The sequence below is a fragment of the Tiliqua scincoides genome, chromosome 9 (assembly GCF_035046505.1).
Source record: "Tiliqua scincoides isolate rTilSci1 chromosome 9, rTilSci1.hap2, whole genome shotgun sequence".
Taxonomy (NCBI): Eukaryota; Metazoa; Chordata; class Lepidosauria; order Squamata; family Scincidae; genus Tiliqua; species Tiliqua scincoides.
The window spans coordinates 23,191,462-23,203,552 of NC_089829.1; the positions used below are offsets into that span (position 1 = coordinate 23,191,462).

At 48.4% G+C, this 12,091-nt stretch overlaps 1 protein-coding gene across 1 annotated transcript in view; it reads right to left on the bottom strand.

Moving 5' to 3' along the window:
• Positions 1 to 12,091, bottom strand: part of SPG7 (SPG7 matrix AAA peptidase subunit, paraplegin) — a 29,548-nt gene that overhangs the window by 10,646 nt on the left and 6,811 nt on the right. Inside the window, exons 4-8 of the mRNA XM_066637402.1 lie at positions 9,201 to 9,442; positions 6,570 to 6,709; positions 3,082 to 3,184; positions 991 to 1,116; positions 351 to 513 (exon numbers count right to left, since the gene is read on the bottom strand). Of these exons, the coding sequence (XP_066493499.1) occupies positions 351 to 513; positions 991 to 1,116; positions 3,082 to 3,184; positions 6,570 to 6,709; positions 9,201 to 9,442 (774 nt within the window). The remainder of the gene's footprint in view (positions 1 to 350; positions 514 to 990; positions 1,117 to 3,081; positions 3,185 to 6,569; positions 6,710 to 9,200; positions 9,443 to 12,091) is intronic.

Consider the following 12,091-nt stretch of genomic DNA (forward strand, 5'->3'; position numbering starts at 1 on the left):
CATGAGGGAGCCTCAGGGTTTCTTCTTCCTAACTGGTCAAAAGGCCCAGGCAGCTGTGGTGGGGTAGGTAAAGAATGTGCTGACATTCTCTCAGATGTATCTTCATCACTGCATTTTCTTTGAGTGGGTATCTGAACTCTTACTCAGGTCAGCTCCTTGTGGGCCACACACACACCCCTTGAGAAATGTGGATTGTAGGGATCACATTCCTTCTGCACATGGTCTGGTGCCCAGGTGGTACCAAATAACAATTACACAGTATTAGACAACTACTCAGGCAACAGCCCCCATGGCAGATAGCAGTTGGGCTGGGCAAACTGCCTCTGATCGGACTCAACCCTCTTCCTTACCTCCAATCACCTCCACGAACTCGGAGCCAGCCATCGCCAGGAAAGGCACTTGTGCCTCTGTCGCCACTGCCTTTGCCAGCAAAGTCTTGCCACAGCCCGGTGGTCCAAGCAAGAGGGCACCCTTGGGCACTTTGGCGCCAAGCTGCAGGTAGCGCTCTGGGCTCTAGAAACAAAGGAAAGACTTCCTTTTTGAAGCTGGACACACTTACAGCATCTCTCAGAGGAGGGAGGAAGTTGTAAGTTCCTCTCCTCTTCCCCACCCGCAGCCAGCCCCCTCTCACTTCTCTCCATGAAGGGGCAAGCAAGAAAAGCATATTTCTGCAGAGCCACATCCTTCTCTCACACAGAAAGAGGCCTTCGGCTGATACACCCAGAATGTGCTACGAAGAAACAGACCTGCCTCTCCTGACATGACCTGCGGCTGTTAGCATGGTAGGAATGACCCAGCTGCTACAGGAGGCTGGATCCCCCAAATCCACATGTCCCTGTGCAAGCTTTGCTGAGTTTTACTATGGTGAAAGGCAGGCTGAGAAATTCCCCTTCCGGAATCATATGATTGCCTGATGGGTTCCCCACCTCCCCTAGAGCTCCATCTCCCAGCTCTGCATCTCTTTGTTCCACTGGTGCTTGCAGTTCTTACCTTCAGGTAATCCACAAACTCCCTGACCTCCATTTTGGCCTCGTGCATCCCTGCCACATCCTTGAAACTGATCCCTTTCCCAGATTTGCCATCCACAACAGTGAAGCGAGCCATCTTCAGCTGGTTCTGTTGGGTGGAAGAATAAAGATTTCCAACTGCCCAGGCAAAAATATATACCTCTGGTTTGTTGAGAGCTTAGAGGAAAAGCAGATTAGACACTGGCTCCAAGTAACACTCTCCTACACAGCATGTGGCAACACACACACATACTATTTTTCCCAGGGCACAGTCACTTTAAAACTCTGCTCAATTTCCTCCTCCAGGTAACAAGGGTTGGAGTGCTGTTGACTCAGCTGCTGTCTTGCATCTCCTTCTGATAGTCAGTAGCATGCTAGAGGGAGACCTACAGTTACTTCCACCATGCCTCAGTCAAGATCTTCAGAGAGATCAGATGGCATTCCTGAAGGGAGCAAAAAAGTTTCTTCAAGCACCTGGCCACTGATAAAAAGCAACCCCTCCTCCTCCCCTTCAGAACCAGTTATGACTGCAAACGTTTTTGCTTTTGCTCTTGCAGTCAGGATGAGCTCTGAAGGCAAGGAGGAGGGGCCACTTTATACCAGTGGCCAGGCGCCTGAAGAAACTTACTGTTTTACCCCCTCTCCAGGAACGCCAGCGATGAGATGTAGAAAGCTTTCCCCAGAACCCCCAGCCTCCTCATTTTACCTGGGCCAAACAACTGTGTGATCCAGTCAGGCATGCACAACCCCCTGGCTCCCACAATGCTGCCCCAACAAGAAGGACCCTTTCAGTTGGTCAGAACAGGGAGAAAGGGAGAAGAGAACAAGATCAACAGGCACTGCATTCTAGCCTCCATTAAACCACAGTTACAGGCAAAACAACAATTTAGCTAAACACCCTCTGCAGAACTGCTCATTATCCTTTGCCAAAAACAGAGACTAATGTTGGCTTTTCAACTGAAGCTTCCAGCAGGCTTCATTCTTAGAAAATGCAGCAACAAAAATGCAAGGAGGGTGCTTGGGTGTACACATGAATTAGGGAACCAGACCTCTCTAAGGAAGGAAGGAAGGGACCCCTGAAAGGCTGTTGGATGCTTTGCTCAACTCTCCTCTTTTTCCCCTGCAATGGCCATGAAATAAAAGGAGTTGCCTAGGCCAGCTTAGAAAATGATGTCTGGGGTGGAGAAAGTTGTTACAAGGAAGCTTTTCCTCCTGTCTCGTTGTTCAGGACTTTGCCAAACAGCACACAATTAACAGATTTCAGTACCACAAATGTGGCGATGCTGGTTCTGAAAGAGAATTAGACCAATCCACAGAGGCAGCAGTGGTTGTTGGTGGCAACGAGTGGCGAGAAGAGTCTGTTCAAAAGGAGCATGCACTGCAGAGCACTTGCTGGAGAGTAGAGCAGGAGACAGCTGATGCCTTCACCTCTTGCTCAGAGTCTTGTGAGAAACAGAACCGCTGGATGCAATGAATCTGTCTTGAGTCGATTCTTAGGGTCTTTCTACACAAATGTCCCAGTCCCCCCTCCCCCGCCTTTCCCTGCCAGGCAGAGATCACCAGCCTCTCCTCAGCTGACTGATCGGCAGGGGTTTGGCCAATGCTGAGAAGGGGAATGTGACAGGAGGAAAGGAGGCCAGCTCACAGCACAGTCCAAAAGCTTAGGCGGCTTTACAAACTGAAAAGTTATCTTGCTAAAAGCAAAAGGGGGATTTGTGTCCGATGCTGCATGCGAGGTTTGCTGGCAAGACAAAGGCAAAGGAATGCCATTCCCAGCTGCAAGTCATTAGTGCGTCTTGAAAACAGCAGAGAGCAAGCATGCTGCCCTGCACATTCTCAAAGCTCAGCCCTCCTGGCCTAGAGAAAGGCCTCCCCTCCTGTCCCACGAGACCAAACACTGTACAGTCCCATCAGCTGATAGGAAAAGCAGCAAAACATAGCATGGGACCGCCCAGTCTCCTGGCACAGTTTGATTCTCATCCCCTGTTGACTTTCCTGGGGGAGGGAAGAGGAAGTCCAGCCCACCCGAAACAGAACTGCAGCAGAGGAGCTGCAGGCAACAAAGGCTACTTACAAAGGCACTGAAGCCTCCTTCCCTTCCTGCCATCCCAGCCAGGCGAAAGATGTACCACAGGATGCCCACACCCACGGCGGCCATTCCCAGGGCATAGAGGGCACTGAAAAGAGAACAGCAGGCCAGGGTCAGTCCCAACCACTTGGTAACAATGCAATTCATGAAGTCGCACACACACACGCAGTCAGTCCTGTGCCTATGGGGTGGATCAAGAATGTAGCTACGGCATAACTTAGAAGAAAAGCTTTTTATGCAACAAAACAGAACCTGTTTAACTAAAAAGATTGAGAAGTTGGTTGAGAGGAAAGTATAGCAGACTTCTCAGGCATCAAGGAAAACTTATTGTTAGCGCAGCTAGTCCCACAAAACCCCCACTGAAGTGCATGAGTGCAGCCCAGCAAATGGCCTCAATGACCCCATCAAGTGAGTAAGGCTGTTCAAAGACCCCAGAGCCACAGATGGGCAGTATCATTCTGTGCTCAAGTAAACCTTACAAGTAAGCATTAGGAGGAAACATGCTGGAAATTGCTAAAGGACTGCCCATCATCATACAGGTCACACACCCACTTGCCTCTTCTCTTGCATAAGGATGTATGAGAAAAGCCGTAAAATACGCAATGCCAATACTACAAAGAGCGTTCTAAACTGCAGCCACACTGCACTCCTTTGCAAGCCTTTCTTCACAAGAACTCCTGCAGACCCTGGCATAGCAAATCAAACTCCCAGGACCTCATGCAGTTAGCAGAGTGCAAGTTGGTTTCCTACTCCCCTCTCTCCAATTCTGGAAACACCAGAAGGCTGATAATATCACTCCACCCAGATATTCCCAGGAGCTGAGACATACAGTCAAGAGCCAGCCTTTCACAGGTTGCCAACCACTACCAGCTAAGCTTTAGTACAGGTCTGCACAAGGGTCGATGCAGGGATGAATGACAGAAGGACTCCAGCCCCCTCCTCCACACTGAGGCAACCTATGGCTTCCTCAATGTCACTTGAGGGTCAAGAAACTGTCCAGAATGACAGGGAATGGGGGAATAAGAGAAATTCAGGGGAGAGAGGAAGAGATGTGCCACCTTGTGTGAGCCTTCCTGCCACCCATGCAAGGTACTTCTGGATCCACCATATGAACCCCTGAAGTTCTCTCATACAGAGTTCAACTAGTGATCCCTCTAGTTCAGCACTGCCAACCCAGGTCTCTCCAGGGTTTCTATCATGGTCCTACCTGAAAATCCTGCCAGGGGGCTTCTGAAGCAAAACATGGGCAGTCCCATCAAGTCAGAGCCCCATCACCAATGTGGCTGTTGAAGGCACATAGTTCATTCAGCAATGAGACTAGCAGCATGGCTGCTGTTTGAGGTTCCACATTCAGTTTTAATGGCAGAATAAGCAAAAATGGAATGGAACAAGGAAAGGAGGCCATCGGTCATGATTTATGGAGTAAACAGACAAGGCTGAGAGGGTCCCATGGAAAAGCACAAGGAACCATGGAGACCAGTACTCTTCATCCCAGCTCCTGAGGGTCACTAAAGATGGTAATAGTCATATTATCAGCTCTGACAGCAGGCCAAGCTTATAAGGAGAGTAACAGCAACTGCCCCACCAAGCAAATATTGTTCCCATGAACTTCTCTTCATAGCCTCCTTGGAAAAATACACACACACTTGCAACTCTGCAGTAAGCTTGCAGGCTTCTCCCATTTTTATTACCGGGGAACTTTATCAGTCAGACAAGACAAGATTTCACCTCTCAGATTCTGTAAATCACCTTTTGTCAATAAAAGCTGCCACCTTTAAGAGCACAAGCAACCTACAGCAAAAGGCAGGCAACTAATGGCACAGAGTAGGCCCTTGCTGCTGTTCCAGAGCAGAGGATCAGCAAAGTCCCAGGCTACCATACCTGCATCCTTCCATGGAGGCTTCTGCCCCCTCCCCATTTTCTCCTTACTTCCCAAGCTAACCTTCCACTAGTATCAAAAGCTTCAATCTTTGCAGAACCCCAGCAACAAAGGATCTTGGGCTCTGCACAACAACGCCTGCACACTTAATGGCAGCAGCACTTGCTTCCTGTTGACATTTTGGGTTTTATTATTAAGGCAGCGGCTGCTGCTCAGCAAGGGGCTGTGAGTCGGCATCTGCCTGAGGAATGGTTGGTTAATGCTTTCAAGGGCAAAGGCTCAGTGTTTATTTTTATGAGCCAGTGTGGGAGGCGCACTCAGGCTCTCCCGGCATTATCTCATTTGCCCCGCCATTCTGCAATTGCCATTCTGCAATTACTGGTCATGTTCACCAGGCCACTCTGCAGGAGTCACTGAGAAAACTGATCAGTACACTCTGCACAGAAAACTACCATTTTGCAGAACGTCCATAATGCGCAAGGCAGGCCTCTGGCTTCTCAGGGGTGCTGCAGGTCCCCCCCCCATCCCCAAGAGCAGAGGTTCTCAACCTGGGGCATCATAATGCCCCAGCCCAAGAAGCCCTGCCTCTGCCCCCTGAAGGGGCCGGGGGGGGGGGCAAAGGCAGCGATGCAATCCCCAGGATCGCACCACTGTCGGGGCTGAACAGGGTTTTAAAAAAACTTACATTCTGCAGTACAGACCACCAGGGGGTGCAGGAAGCCCATGGAGCTCTCTACAGGGCTCCCGAAACCTCAATATGAATAAAAATAGCAATCGGAAACCACTTCTGATTTCACATTCAAAAACTGGAAGTGGTTTCCAATCACATTTTTCCCCCCACAAAGACTCCCAAAGACTTTGGGAACCACTGCCCAAGAGAATTCCAAGAGTGTGGTTCTTAGGACCTATTACAGTGCAATCCTACGCATGTTTACTCAGAAGAAAGTCCCATCATGTTCAAGGGGGCTCATCCCAGGAATGCGTGCATAGGATTGCAGCCTCCATCAAATAATATACATTTGAGCTGATTAATGGTACAACTTTTAGTTAAATATGCATGCAGCAGAGCCTGCTCCACTTTTTAGATGAGGATCACAGAAGGAATAACTGAGAAGAGAACACGCTCCCTCCTACATGAGGAAGAAGGGGAAATGCCTCTTCAAAGATGGTGCTTGCCATCTGCGGTTTTGATCAGCATTTATATTAAAAATTTTTTGAAAAAAAGAGTACAAATCTGCTGCCCAGTTAAACACAGGCACCTCTTCAGGTGATTAAAATTGTTTTCAATCTAGCCAATTAAATACTGCAAACCTAGCAGTAATATAATTAATTTTGGACAGGCAAATGCACCCCTGAGTCTGCCACAGGTTCCATATGGTTTGTGGTAGCTACTGGTTTCCGGCCTGAGCCTTCCATGTGCTGTCCGTGCAGCCATGAAAAGCAGCAGAGAGCAGTGCAGTAGTAGCAGCTTGGAAAGGAAAGAGGGGAGGGAGGCGGGTGGGCCCTAATTGGAGCAGGTGTAGCTGCTGCTCGAAAATTGAGAAGTTGCAAAGTTGGAGGAGCCACCCCCCCCCCCACACACACACAAACATACTTTCCAAAGAAGCCAGTTCGCTTGTAGGAGACTGGGATTCGGTCCTTCATGTCAACTTTCAGCTCTTCTTCAGCTGCTCGCAGCTTTTCCTCAAACTTGTCAATGTTTGCTACCTGCATTCTGTACATCAGGGCAAGCCTCTGGAGACAAACAGGAAACACCATTACAGCCCGACAGCCACAGCAAGGACACTGGCAAGGGTGAGGGCAGAAAAAATGCTCTTGGGTCACAACTCACCACTGTGCATAGGAGTGGGGGAATTCCAAAGGGAATGCAAGGTGCTTTCTGGGGGCAGGGAACCGAAAATGGCAACAGGGCTTCACTCTAGAGCTATATGATCTGCTACGTTTGCTGAGATGGAAGATTAGCCTTCATAGACATAGATTTATGAGTCAGAGGATGAGCTTATGTAATCAACAGGCAAGCCATTTGGCTATCTGCTGCCTTCTCTTTCAACATCCAAGTCCACGAGGCTGGGGAGGTTGTGGCATGTGGATGTGGGAGAACCCGTGGACATTATATATCTGGACTTTCAGAAGGCGTTCGGCATGGTCCCTCACCAAAGGCTACTGAAAAATCTCCACAGTCAGGGAATTAGAGGACAGGTCCTCTCATGGATTGAGAACTGGTTGAAGGCCAGGAAACAGAGAGTGGGTGTCAATGGGCAATTTTCGCAATGGAGAGAAGTGAAAAACGGTGTGCCTCAAGGATCTGTCCTGGGACCCGTGCTTTTCAAACTCTTCATAAATGACCTGGAGACAGGGTTGAGCAGTGAGGTTGCAAAGTTTGCAGATGACACCAAACTTTTCCGAGTGGTGAAGACCAGAAGTGATTGTGAGGCGCTCCAGAAGGATCTCTCCAGACTGGCAGAATGGGCAACAAAATGGCAGATGCGCTTCAAAGTCAGTAAGTGTAAAGTCATGCACATTGGGGCAAAAAATCAAAACTTTAGATATAGGCTGATGGGTTCTGAGCTGTCTGTGACAGATCAGGAGAGGGGGTGGTGGTGGACAGGTTGATGAAAGTGTCGACCCAAAGTGCGGCGGCAGTGAAGAAGGCCAATTCTATGCTTGGGATCATTAGGAAAGGTACTGAGAACAAAACGGCTAATATTATAATGCCGTTGTACAAATCTATGGTAAGGCCACACCTGGAGTATTGTGTCCAGTTCTGGTCACCGCATCTCAAAAAAGACATAGTAGAAATGGAAAAGGTGCAAAAGAGAGCGACTAAGATGATTATGGGGCTGGGGTACCTTCCTTATGAGGAAAGGCTACGGCGTTTGGGCCTCTTCAGCCTAGAAAAGAGACGCCTGAGGGGGGACATGACTGAGACATACAAAATTATGCAGGGGATGGACAGAGTGGATAGGGAGATGCTCTTTACACTCTCACATAACACCAGAACCAGGGGATATCCACTAAAATTGAGTGTTGGGAGAGTTAAAACAGACAAAAGAAAAGATTTCTTTACTCAGCGTGTGGTTGGTCTGTGGAACTCTTTGCCACAGGATGTGGTGATGGCATCTGGCCTGGACGCCTTTAAAAGGGGATTGTACAAGTTTCTGGAGGAAAAATCCATTATGGGTTACAAGCCATGATGTGTATGCACAACCTCCTGATTTTAGAAATGGGTTATGTCAGAATGCCAGATGCAAGGGAGGGCACCAGGATGAGGTCTCTTGTTATCTGGTGTGCTCCCTGGGGCATTTGGTGGGCCGCTGTGAGATACAGGAAGCTGGACTAGATGGGCCTATGGCCTGATCCAGTGGGGCATGTTCTTATGGCATATTCAATTTAATGTCAGGGTCATTGCCAAACAGTGGATAAAGTGATCTAGAATCATGAGAGTGCCAAAGCTCAACAAAGGACTAATTCACTAAATTCTCAATTCCTGGAGTTTTTCCAATGGTAACTCCAAAACACACTTTAATCAGAATGAGCCCCAGGACCGGCTCAAACTTTGTGCTTTTAAGACTATGGAGAAACCTATATTAATGATTTCAATTATATTCTACATTGGAAGCTTCCGCTGATGTTCTTTAGGCTAGCCATGAAGTGACAGAAGTTCAGCTGCTGATTTCTCCTCAAATAATTTACTAACATCTACAGTGAACTATTAGAAAGTTTCCTCATCACACTGAAGGGGATGCAAGGATAGATGGAAAGATTCGGGAAGTATCCTAAACTTGGAGTCCAGACAGGAGCATTTCACAGAAATTACAAGACCATCTTGCCGCACCTTCGAGACTAAACATATTTATTTCAGCAGATGCTTTTGCGGAGCTTCTGCTGAAACAACCAAATACACCTTGCAGTGCTAAGACTAACATGGGCTGCGACCCCTGCAGGTTATCACAGAACTTAGTTTTCTGCCCAAGAGAGTGAAAAAGCAGGAAGAAACAGCCTACATTTCAAGACACCTCTTCCAATTCACTGAAGAGTGCACCACCCTCACTGGGCCTATGCAAGCTACTGCCATGGACCTGTGATAGTCAGAACATTTTGCTGAGATTTCTGAAGACTGGGACTGGCAGACCCCAACATCAGTCTCCAGAAGCCTGAGTACAGTCACTCTGTGATCTGCTTTCCAACACTTTAAAGGACCAGTCTTGCTGGGAGAAACACTCACAGGTCGTCCAAAGACAACTGCCCCCGGATGCAAGTAGATCTCCACGATGTCACTCTCTGGAACCACCTGGACCCGCTGGACCTCCCCTTTCGCCAGCATCTCGTTCACAAAGTCATTCCAGGATATGTTGCCCCCACTTGTGCTCAATGAGTTTAGCAGGCTCATGATGACAGCAATGAGGAACAGGGTCCTCAGGCGCTCCCGATACATCTGGTCCTCCCGCTCCCGGCGTCTCTTTTCCTCTTGAGAGGGGAAACGTAAGAGCACATCAAGATTAGCATTACGAGCTGGAGAGTAGATTGATTGGGCCCCAAGCCACAGCCCACCCCCTCCCTCCCAGTCTGTTTCTTGTTCACATTTTGTTTTCCTAGGAAAGCTAAGCTGGGCTAGGAGAGGCAGCATCTGGTCTGCAGCACGAGATCACATTACAGCCCCCTTTCCAGGGACTGAATGAGAAGAGGCCAGGAGCAAGGTCACGCAGCAAGCAGGGCTGTCTGCAAAAGCCCTTTTCAAACTAGGCCAGCAGCTCAGGAGCAGAGCGTGTTTACAGAACTCCAGGTAGGCAGCTCCAACATCAACACTGGCAGGGAAAAAGGGAAGTTTGCATTCTATTAGCCAGCAAATATTTGCCCTGTCCAACTCCAGCTCTCTACACGTTGTCTTTTTCAATGGCTCTCCCCCATGAGCCAGACCAGACAGTGTATGTGAAGCAGCTCAAATTCTGCATGGAGAACAGAGGAGGAGTCACAGACATGTGCTGAGAAGACTCTTCAGCATTTACTAAGTGTTTCCACTCTGCACTCATGTCAATGCAAGACCCTTAGAAATGAAGCCCAGCTGCAGAGCAGCAGTGCTCTGTCCCCCCTTCCACACTGTAGTGCGTCCCTCCCCTCCAATACTTCAGCCCCTTCTCCTGGCTACATCCTAATAATTGGGCAAGAGTGTTTCTAGCACTGCTAGAGGACACCTTAATAGCTATGTGCTGCTTAGCAAGCCCTGGAAGTTGAAGCCCTTCAAACTGCCCTGAATTTACAAGTTCAGAACACATTCCCTACGCTTCTGGATGTTTGCTCTTATAGCATGATAAGTACAAATGCTGTGTCATCCACCAATCAGACCTGGGTGCTCCGAAAGCTGCCCATTCTAAAACAGTGCCATTAAATAAAGCCTTCAAATAAATTTTGGCTGTTTTGTTGGGCCATCTACCCTCTGTAATCCAAATTAGATTTATTCCCAAATGTGCTCCCAAGGCAACTATCAGCAAACACCACCTGTTGAACCCCGGGTGCAACAAAAGCCACAGAGCAGAGATACATAAGTTTTCAGCAGACCCTACACACCATATTTTGTTCCTGCATTTTCCATGAACACCTACAGAGGACAAGTAGAGTCCTTCAGATAAAGCCGTCCTTACCCAAACAATGGCAGCTCAGTATCTGTGCCCTGCCTCCCCCACCTTGTCCCCTTCTGCCCACCCACAGCCCTTCGTTATCAGGCACAGCAGCTACAAATGGATGAGCAAATTCAACACCAGGTTGCAGGCAAATGCCCAATGAAGTGTTTGACTGAGAGGAAGCACCACTGTCAAAAGAAAAAACAAAGGAAGGCACTCCACAACATAGGTTGGATAATACACACAAGGCCCAGACTTCTCCATTTACCAATGACAGAAGCAACATGGTAAAAAAAAGGGACTCATGGAAACACCAGGTGTACACCAAGGATGAACTGACTTATCTCAAGGAAGGAGGATCCTCCTGTTTGCAGGCTATCCAAAGTCCACAAAACAGCACTAACCTAGTTTCTACATCTTGCCCTTCCAGACTATAGCCACCCACTCATTGTGGGCCAAATGGAAAATCTACTGAGCAGCCAGGCCTATCTGTTGCCCACAGAAACTACCAGAAGGACACCCAAGAAGGTATCCCACCTTTTCAGCTCCAAATACTCATTCTGCCTGGCAAGGACCTTCAACAGCTTGCACCATCTTTAAGTAACCAGTAAAATCAACGAGATGCACCAAACCAAGCTTATGCCTCTAGATTCTAGGTTAGGGCAGGAGGTCTGGTCTAGAGGGTAGAGCCTCCGTCTGCCTGAAGATAACATCCACAAGGTCGCCAGTTCAAGGCCACCGGCACCGTGCGACCTTGGAGCAGCTGACAAGCTGAAGCCGAGCAATTCCATCTGCTCTGAGCGTGGGAGGATGGAGGCCAGAATGTGAAACCAGATCGGAATGAAACACCTTGAATGTAGTCATTCTTGAAAGAAAGAACCTTCTTTGAAATTGTAAAAATCCCTATTTAATAGGGATTTAATAAAGCCTGCCTATGTAAACCGCCTTGAATAAAGTCTTGAATAAAGACCAAGAAAGGCGGTATATAAATACCTGTTATTGTTGTTATTATTATTATTATTCCAAACAGCACATTTCAAAATCAAATTGAAGCCCTCTAAGACTATGAACCTCCTCACAGGCCTTTAAGAGTCAGCAGGGGCTCACCCTGAGAACTTTCCTCTCTTGTTCTGAACTTGGAGCCCCTCCCCCCATTCTATAGCATGGGGTTCAGAGCTCAACATGCTTTTAGGACCTACAAGATGATCAGCACCTTTATGCTAATGTCCTCAACTAAAGTTCTGATGCTCTAACAGAAACAATGCAGAAGGGAAAAGGGACTGTAAGGGAGGATGCCTACAAGCACATTCTAGTCCCCTAACCTCTTCAGGAAAGAATGCAAAATGGCCCTTGATGGCTCAGCCTCAGGTCATCAGGTGGAACAGCTGCAGATGGGGCCATACCAAGAGAAGATGCCAAACAGCAGCTGGTCCCAGCCAGGACAGCAGAGGTTCCTTCCCGCCTTGCCTCTCCCTCTGTTGCAGCCAGGTGGGAGCAG